The 9966-nt window shown below is 51.4% G+C and overlaps 1 protein-coding gene across 1 annotated transcript; it reads right to left on the bottom strand.

Annotated features, from left to right (window-relative positions):
- Nucleotides 1-7772: 7772 nt before the first annotated feature.
- Nucleotides 7773-8720, bottom strand: LOC131096502 (olfactory receptor 14C36-like). Its single transcript, XM_058044845.1, has one exon. The coding sequence runs from the start codon at nt 8703-8705 to the stop codon at nt 7773-7775; it is 933 nt and encodes a 310-aa protein (XP_057900828.1). The 5' UTR covers nt 8706-8720.
- Between the last annotated feature and the right edge of the window lie 1246 nt (nt 8721-9966).

Genomic DNA, 9966 nt, shown 5'->3' with positions numbered 1-9966 from the left:
ATCTCTGGAAATAGAGATCTTCTCTTGTGGGTACTAGATTACTTTTTTTTCAGCCTGAACTTTTTGTGAAATTGCAGGATTTTCATAATTTATTTTAATATGGAGGTTTTTGTTTGATATTATTTTAAATAAATTTTTGTATAGTTTTATGTGTTATAAAGAAAAAGAGTTTTTTCTTTATAGTTTATAAGAGGATTTTAGTTTCAAGATTAAGGTATTTTTTCTTCTTTTTTATTGGGTATTTATTTCTTCCTTTCTTACTTTGATGGTTTTATGGGTTTTTTTAATGTTTCTATTTTGTTTTTTTCTGTTACTTGAGGGATGATTGAAGTATTGAAAGGGTTAACATCTCACCTGCCAGTAACTTGTGGTGGAAGTTGTGGTTGGGTTGTGTTAGGATTGGTTTTATGGTTGGTTTTTGCTTTTTTTTGTCTTTAGCTGTAGGGTTACTTTGTATGAGTTGTAGAATGTAGGAGTTTTTGGTTTTAGTAGTGTTAGGGGGGAGGGGACATGGTGGTAAGATTTTAATAGCTGTGGCTGGCTTTGTTCTGGTTGGGGTTTTGTAGTCTCTTTTGTTTTCCCAGTCCCTTCACCCCTTTCCTTGACTCTGAGCCCCTGAACTTCCTTCCCAGCTCTGCCAGCTCTTCACGTCCTGTTGTATTGGAGTAGGATCCCAATACTACCAGGTAGATTGTGCCTGGGCTGGTCTGACCCTTGCTCCTGGGCCAAAGGCAGCAACTGTGTTGTATCACCTCAGAGACACCTTTGGCTGGCTGTATGTGGCAGCAGGCACTGAAACAAGTCCAGGCTTGTAGAAACTCAGTTTACCTCTGGTGGAAAGGCTTTAGGCGATGGTGAGGAGAAAAGGAGACAGATTCTGCCGGAGGGTTAATATCCAGAGTTTTATTTCATGGTCACAGACATCTGAATCTTAGTAACAGCTCCAACAGAATCCCGACCGCATGGCCTGAGTGACTTTTTAAGCTCCGGGGGGAGGGAAGGGACAGGTGAGCCACCAACCAGGTGAGAGGGGCAGGGTCTCAGGGGATGATGACACCCAGACAGGCCAATGACCCCCAGGCCTGAAGAGCATCCATTTGACCAACCACTCGAGGCCTTGCTGGAATGTTAAGCCTGATTGACAGAGCTCACTCAGCAAGGGGGCGAGGGGGAAGGGAGAGGGATATTGCCCCACCTGGGAAGGGACTGGGAAGGAAAACAGGAAATTGCAACACACTACAACACTGTTGTATACATATTGTTGTATTTCGTATTTCTAGAGTCTCATACCTTCTCTCGGTGTTTTCTCACACGCAGCTCTTCACAGCAGTGTTGCTCCTGCTTCTTCATCAGAGCTCCTCCAAGGCTCTCCCTGACTGCCCCACCCCCTTTTATCCCAGCTAAGTCCACGGGCTACAGCTGCTGCCCAATCAAGGACATCACAGCTGCAGCCCATTTACAATAAATCAAATCGGGGCAGGGACACTTATACAGTACAGAGGTCTTTTAATGCAATATTTATATTTACTCAGGCCCCTATAATGTTCCCCTTTTGCTTGGCCTGTGGAACCCCCTGGATCCCCAAACTCTCACTTTCAGCCCCCCAGCTCCCCCAAATCTCCATGTCCCCTCATTCTCCCCTCCCTCCAGTACCGGGAAGTGGCGCTGTCGGAACCCAACCCAGGGGTCCCCAGTCCTTGATTGTGGGGGATGTGGAGGGGACCCCCTGGGAGCGCTGGGGGAGTGAGCGGGGCTGGATGGAGCCACAGAAAGCAGGGGTGGTGGGAGGAGCTGAGCTGAGCTATTGGAATACCCAGAACTGGGATATTGGGATGGCCAGGGCTGGGATATTGGCACAGACAGAGCTGGGATATTGGGATAGCCAGAGCTGGGATACTGGGAGAGCCAGAGCTGCAATATCGGGATAGCCAGAGCTGGGATACTGATAAACCAGGCTGGGATATAAGGATAGCCAGGGCTGGGATATTGGGATAGCCAGAGCTGGGATATTGGGATAGCCAGGGCTGGGATATTGGGATGGCCAGAGCTGGAAGATTGAGATAGCCAGAGCTGGAAGATTGGGATAGCCAGAACCAGGATATTGGGATAGCTAGAGCTGGGATATTGGGATAGCCAGTGCTGGAAGATTGGGATAGCCAGGGCTGGGATACTGGGAAAGCCAGAGCTGGGCTATTGGGATAGCCAGAACTGGGATATTGAGATAGCCAGACCCAGGACATTGGGATAGGCAGAGCTGGGATATCACGATAGCCAGAACTGGGATATCAGGATAGCCAGAGCTGGGATGACCACAGCTGGGATATTGGGATAGCCAGGGCTGGCATATTGGTACAGCCTGAGCCGGGATATTGGGATAGCCAGGGCTGGGATATTGGGATAGCTGAGCTGGGATGTTGGGATAGTCAGAACTGGGATATTGGGATAGCTGAGCTGGGATATTGGGATAGCCAGGGCTGGAACATTGGGATAGCCAGGGCTGATGGCTCTGATGGCTCTGGCTGATGGCCAGAGCTGGCACACTGGGACAGCCAGAGCCGGGATATTGAGATAGCCAGACCCAGGACGTTGTGATAAACAGAGCTGGGATATTGGGATAGCCAGAACTGGAACATTGGGATAGCCAGGGCTGGGATATTGGGATAGCCTGAGTCAGAATATTGGGATGGCCAGAGCTGGGATATTGGGATATCCAGCCCTGGCTCAAGGACAGGACCTGGCCCATGGTCAACAATGCCCTGGAGATGGGGCCGGTACAACCAGAGTGGGGGGAGCCAGGGCTGGGCTGGGATCTGTGAGAATGGAGGACTCTGAGGGGCTGGGATGGGATCTCTGGGGATGGGGGGGATCTGTGAGGCTGGGATGAGAATCCAAGGGGCTCCCTGGGGCTGGGACACAACTCCATGGATACGTTCTATCCTCGTTCCCAGGTCTCCACATGCTACAAGTGGTTTCCAGCTGTGACCTCCTGTCCAGTGGAGAGTCCATGGATCTCACCAGTATGGCTGCAAGGGCTGGGATTTCATCTCCTTCCAGCTGGGATCCAGGAGCTTTGCAGTATCCAATGGTGCCACATGGATCAGCCAGAGGTGCTGGGAATCCAAAGGGATCATGGTGGAGCAGACGAAGCATTACCTGGGACACACCTGGGTGGAAATACATCAGATGGGGTTGGGGGCCTCTGGAGCACAAAGGTGGGTGTGGGAGGGGAAGGGCAATTCCTATGGGAATGGGGGATTCAGGAATGGGGGACTTGGGAATGCAGGAATTACCATGGAATTTCCATGGCCAGATCTCACTCTCATTCCAGTCAGGTTAGAATTCCATGAATGGATCCCACCCTAACCCACTGCCATGGGAATTCCATGGGGAAATGATTTGAATGGATGACCAATGCAATGCCAGCAGTGCAATGAGAAGTAATCCCTGCTGGGATTCCATGGGACATCAGTCCCAATCCTTTGCCCAGGCTGGCTCTGCTGTGCCTGTGGCAGCACCAGGGGAGTGCCCTGTCCCTGCTCTGAGCCCAGCACGAGCCTTTCCTTGGCTGTTGTGTCCCTGCCCAGAGCAGGAGGGCACTGCTGGAGCAGCTCTGGTGGCCGTGGGCACCCAGCTGGGCTGCAGCCACTGCAGGGGCTCTTGGGAAATGTTCCAGAGCAAAGCTAAAAGTAAACAGTTCCTGGAGGGGATTCTGCCCCTGGGACTGTGCTGGAAGCCCAAAGACACCAGCCTGAAGTGCTGGAGCTCAGTGTCCCTCGGCCAGGCCATGTTCTGCGGCTGTGCCCTGTTCCTCGGCTGTCCCCTGTCCCTGAGCTGTGCCCTGTCCTGTGGCTTTCCCCTGTCCCTCAGCAGTCCCTTGCCCTCAGCTCTGTTGGCCAGGAGTGGCAACGGGACCCGGGGCAGCCCTGGGGGAGAACAACCCTGAGCCCCAGCAGGGCCAGTTCCCCCAGTTCCCCCCACGTCACTCCCAGCATGAGCCCTGTGTCTCCCAGTCACCCCCAGGATGCTCCCACTCACTTCCAGTTACACTCAATATGATCCCAGTATCATCACGGTCACTCCCAGTATGATCCCAGCATGATCCCAGCATGGTCCCAGGTGTTCCCATTCACCCCTACTATAGTTCCAGGCACTCCCAGTATGGTTCCAGTCCCTCCCAGTATGATTCCAGTATGAACCCAGTCACTCTCAGTATGGGGCTATTTGCCTCCAGTATGGTCCCAGTTATCCTAAGTTACCCAGTATAATTTCAGTCACTCCCAGATACCCCCAGTATTCTTCTACTAACTTCCTCTATGGGTCCTCTGTGATCCCAGTCACTTCTGGTCTCTTCCAGTATATCCCAGTTGCCCCCAGTGTGTTTCCATTCACTCCCAGTCGCTCCCAGTAGCTTCCAGCATGATTCCGGTTGCTCATAACCACTCCCAGTCACTTCCAGCATGATTACAGTCACTTCCTGTATATCCCAGTTGACCCAGCATGATCTCAGTTGCCCTCAGCCTTCACCTAGTCACTTCCAGTATCATCTCAGAATGACCACAGTCACCATCAGTGTGGTGCCATTTCCTCCCAGTCTGATCCCAGTTACTCCCAGCATGGTCCTAGCTACTCCCAGTCCGATCCCAGTTGCTCTCAGTGGCCCCTAGCATTGACCCAGTCACTCCAAGTATGATCCCAGTATGACTCCACTCTGATCCCAGTCTCCCCCAGCATGGTCCCAGTCAATCCCAGTTGCCCCCAGTGTAGACTCAGTCACTGCCAGTTGCTCCAGGTACCCATTGAGATTGGGTTCCACCTCAAAATTCCCTTAATCCAAAGATGACACCAAGACAAATTCTGCCATTCCTGACAAGTCTGGCTGACCTTGGCCTAGTGAGGCTCTCATCTGCCTTCCAAACACTGGGGCTCTGTGCTATGGAAAAGAGCAGTCCTTCTCATCCAGGTGCCGATGGCCAAATTTGGGTTCCACCTCCAACATTCCCTGTTGTGACATACTGGAGGAGATTGTTGGCTCTAAACATTTCATGTGTGGGGGAGGAAGGGGCGGGTCCAGCTCTGCTCTGCTCTGGAACCCAAGCCCTGCCCTGCCCTGGAACCCCAATCCCCCCAGAGCCTCTATCCCAGCCCAGCAGTGTCTGCCAGTCCCTGGCACAGCACAGGCAATGCTCCACAGCCACCTCTGCAGCCCCAGCCCGGCGCTTGAGGGACCAAATGAGCCGAAGTCCTCCCTGGGGGAAGGGCCCAGGAAGACCAAGGGGTAGTTAAAGCTGACCCCAAGGCAAGCACACATCTAGACCCTGCCTCCTCTTGGAATTTCCTTCTGAACAATGCTGGAATCCAGGAGTTGGTAGCTGTGTGGGCACTTCTCCGTATCTTATTTGTCTTTCTCTCTTTCTAATTCCCTCTTCTTGCAAATTTTGAGTAACCTAAAATTGAACAGGCTTAGAGGTTGTGAAGTTGAATAGGCCAAATTCATGCTTTGAGAGGTGTGGTTTTTTGGTTTTTTTTTTTGATTAAGTGTCCTATTAAATCTTTTGCCAAAGTTTCTCTGATTTTCTAAAGTTGCCAGTAAAGTCCTTGTTTTGTTGTTTTTGAGCCCCTGAGCATCTCTTGTTTGTATTTCTCCAGGGAGTCCAGCTCAGAGTACACAAACAATTTTAATTCCTTTTAAAAGTCTCCTTGCAAGAATTGTTTGGGGGTTTGGGGTCAGGGCTTGTCCATCCTGCTTGGCACAGTCCAGGCAAGGCTTTCCTAGCCACATTCCACACTCCATTTCCCAGCTGGAACTGCTGGTGCCTCTGAGTTGTGCTGCCCCAGCGCCAGGGATGCTCTCCTTGTCTGCCCATTCCCCCACGGTCTTTGGGAAGAGATGGCCTCAGTGGGGGCTGCTGACATCCTCAGCAACTTGGAGGCTGCTGCTGAATTTCACTGCTCCAGAGGCTTGTTCAGCCTTCAGCTCTTCAGTGCAGGAATTCAGTGTCCCAGGGCTCATTAACATTCAGAACATCTTAACAAGCCAAGACTCTGGGAATAATTTGATTTCAGTTTTCAAATATTTTTTAGTTAATTAGACAGATTTCAGAAGTGCATACAACTGAATATGTTCTATTTTAAAAGACAGGGAGAAAAACTTATTTTAGGTCTTGTTTAGGTTTTTTTTTCCCCCTGTTAATAGCAATCTCCAGTTGACATTGAATCCAAGTACCTCCTCATGCAGTTTGAATAGATATGAAAATCAAGACCCTTCATGGCTGACAATCAATTAGACTCTGTCCCTACCCCCACCCCACCATTCCCCCATCCAAGCCCTGGCACTCACAGCAGCCTTGTGCAAATCTGAGCTCCCTCCAGCCCAGGCTGCACTGCAGCTTTCAGCTCCTTGGCTCCAGCTCCCACCTGTTTTCCTTGGAGAAGGAGCTGCCTGAGACACAGAGGGATGTTCATTTCTTGTCAGCCAACAAAGCCAAGGGAAGGCACAGCTCCATCAAATGCAAAAGTCATTCCTCTACTGGATATTAAGGCCTCTTTCCACAGCAGACAGTCTCAGAGCAATGGAAAACACCTGTGCCCAGCACAGATCCCAAGGTCCCCCCAAACCCTCCCTGCCCCTATTCTGCCCAGATTTGCTCTTTGAACACACGAGTCACAGGCTGAAGTCAGGAGCTCCCTCCGTGGCCAGAGGAGGAAAAGAGAGAAAGTGGATGAAGAGCTGTCCTATGCAGAGCCAAGGTCCAAGTGCAGCACTTGCAATGGGAACCACAAATCATCAGGTTTGTGTCCTTTGGGGTCAGGGACTGGTGACACTCAGAGGCACAGAAAGGTTTCTTGCCAACAAACACAAGTTGAACATGTGACCAGTTTAATAACCATCACCGCTCTTCCCTCAGCTCTCTGGGATGTCCCAGCAGCATCTGACATGTCCACAATCCCAAAGGGATTTCTGTACAGGAACAGTTATATACAAAGATAAAAGAAAAGGTAATTCTCTGATGGATATAAAGGCAATTAAGATGTAGACTAATGTGGTATTTATTTGAACTTCAGAAAAATGGCAACTCCCTGAAGCTCAAAGCATGAAGCCAGTCAATTGAGAGGCACTGGAATGACAAGAGAGAATCAGGAGGAGGAAATCTGGGAGGAATGGGAAGGGCATTGATGCAGGTGGTCTAGTGAAGAGATGTCTTTAGACATGGCCATTTTAACATGAGAGATTTAATTATTCCAGGAGAGCTGGAAACGCCTGAGGGAAGAGGGTCATGAAATATTAGACTGAATAATGGTGACACGAGTAGAGGGGAAGATCAGCATTTCTTGTGCTGCTAGTACTTCAGGCCCTACAGCAACACCAGGGCCACCAGGGCAGCGGGGCAGGGCCACGGCAGCAGCACTGGCAACACCAAGTGCTGCTGCTGCTGGGCACAGCTGCTGGGCCAGCACTGATCTGCCCCCAGCTCTGCACACAGACATTGCTGCTGCAGCTCCAGAGAAGGTAACAAAAGGGCATCTCTGCAGAAAACTTTGCTGGGAGATCCTTTTGTTCCTTTAAAACCACCAAGTGGGTACCTCGTCATTGACACCATCTGTGGCTACAGGGAAGGTAGAGAGAAACAAAAAAAAAAATGGCACAAACATTGACCTTTCTATTTGGACAATATGGAAAAAATATAACAAAGAAAAAACTCTCACAACCAAACCCATAAGAAGTATCAAAGATGACTCTTATTCCAAATGATTTGCAGAAATTGGCCAGTAGTTTAATGTTTGTGAAACCACCCAGTCATCAGTCTCCTCACTGCAGCCTTGAGCTCCTGGTTCCTCAGGCTGTAGATGAGGGGGTTCAGGGCTGGAGTAACCACTGAGTACAGAAGTGAAAGGGCCAGATTCAGGGATGGAGAAGACAAAGAGGGGGGCTTCAAGTCAGAAAATGTGGCAGTGCTGAGGAACAAAGAGACCACGGCCAGGTGAGGGAGGCAGGTGGAAAAGGCTTTGTGCCGTCCCTGCTCTGAGGGGATCCTCAGCACAGCCCTGAAGATCTGCACATAGGAGAAGACAATGAACACAAAACAACCAAGTGCTAAACAGATGGAAAACATAAGAAGTCCCAGTTCTCTGAGGTCTGAGTGTGAGCAGGAGAGCTTGAGGATAGCAGGGATTTCACAGAAGAACTGGCCCAGGGCATTGCCCTGGCACAGGGGCAGGGAAAATGTATTGGCTGTGTGCATGAGAGCATGGAGAAAGGCGCTGACCCAGGCAGCTGCTGCCATGTGGGCACAAGCTCTGCTGCCCAGGAGGGTCCCGTAGTGCAGGGGTTTGCAGATGGACACGTAGCGGTCATAGCACATGATGGTCAGGAGGGAAAATTCTGCAGAGATGAAAAAGGCAAAAAAAAATAATTGTGCAGCACATCCTGTGTAGGAGATGTTCCTGGTGTCCCAGAGGGAATTGTGCATGGCTTTGGGGACAGTGGTGCAGATGGAGCCCAGGTCACTGAGGGCCAGGTTGAGCAGGAAGAAGAACATGGGCGTGTGCAGGTGGTGGCCGCAGGCTACGGCGCTGATGATGAGGCCGTTGCCCAGGATGGCAGCCAGGGAGATGCCCAGCAAGAGGCAGAAGTGCAGGAGCTGCAGCTGCCACGTGTCTGCCAATTCCAGCAGGAGGAAGTGGCTGATGGAGCTGCTGTTGGACATTTGCGCTGCCTTGGCATGGGGATCTGTAACAAAAGTAATCATGGAATAGTTGAGTTTGGAGAGGACTTTAAATATCCCAGCACAGCCTGGGGGCACTTTCCCCCCACTGCCTTCCCAGGGCTCTGCTGCCTGGAGCTGTCCCTGCCAGCAGCTGCTTCCCTGTGTGCAGGGCTGGGCCCTGCCAGTGCTGCCAGAGCCCACCCCAGCCCTGGGGACTCAGCTCTGCCTTGCAGATCCCTCTCAGCTCAGGCACTGCCCAGGGGCAGCTCTGGCTCTGCAGGATCTGATGGCAATGTAAAAGCAACCCTGACGAGGCTGGAAAAGTGACACTGATGCTACTCTAAGGGGCCCTGCGCTGATTTCTTCTACTGCATGGTATATTCAGATCTGTGAGAATTTGTTTTTTTTATTTTTCTCAGCCTGAATTGAGAGATGAATATCTATGGGCAATTTCCCAGCCAGGCAAACCAGAGCATTAGATTTAAAAAGCAGGAATTCCTCTGCTATGCTGCCCCTGACTTGCTGTGCTCGCTGTATAATCTACTTGGAAATGTCCTGCGGTTAAATGCCATGCTGGGAGCAGTTCTGAACAAAGCAGCATCCTCCCCACACAAGGAGAACACTTCTAAGCTTTACCAGTTGTCTTCTACCACCCAGATCTTGTCCCTCAGTGCCGGGAGCAGCTGCCAAGGCTGGCTGAGAGCTGTCCCTGGCAGGCAGCAGAGTCCCTGCCCCAGCACAGCGCCCTGGGCTGCAGGACCTTGCTCTGCAGGACAGCCCTGGGCACCCCTGGCTGCTCTGCCCAAGAGACAATCAGAGAATGTACTCACAGGGTCTGTAGGCATTGCGATGTTCCTGCTGTAGGAGATGGCTCCTGGAGCTGCAGCTGCATTGTCCTGCAGCCAGAGGTTCCTGTGCCAAGGGCTGGCAGTGATTCTGCCCCAGGCACTTCTCAGCCCCTTCCCAGCCCTGACTGATTGAAGCTCTCTGTGCCTCTGTGCTGTGCCCAGGGTGGCTGCCGGCAGTGCCCCAGCCCTGCTGGGCTGGCAGAAGAGCTGCTCATCAAGAAAAATGTGCTTTTGAAGCTCTGCTTGGTTACCAGGAGCTGCCTCTATGCCAGGAGCCCAGCCCAGCTCAGCAGCACAGACACAGCACAAGGACTTGAATGAGCCTCTGGGGCTTTGTGCTCAGGCCCTGAACATCAGTCCCTGAGAGAGAGCTGAAGAAACCTCCCCAGAACTCCAAGTCAGAATCCAACTCC

Source organism: Melospiza georgiana, unplaced genomic scaffold, assembly GCF_028018845.1.
Source record: "Melospiza georgiana isolate bMelGeo1 unplaced genomic scaffold, bMelGeo1.pri scaffold_29, whole genome shotgun sequence".
Lineage (NCBI taxonomy): Eukaryota > Metazoa > Chordata > Aves > Passeriformes > Passerellidae > Melospiza > Melospiza georgiana.
This window is presented reverse-complemented; position numbering and strand designations above follow the sequence as displayed.

Coding starts and splice junctions, on each gene's coding strand:
- LOC131096502 (XM_058044845.1), bottom strand. CDS start 8,705: ATGTCCAACAGCAGCTCCATCAGCCACTTCCTCCTGCTGGAATTGGCA.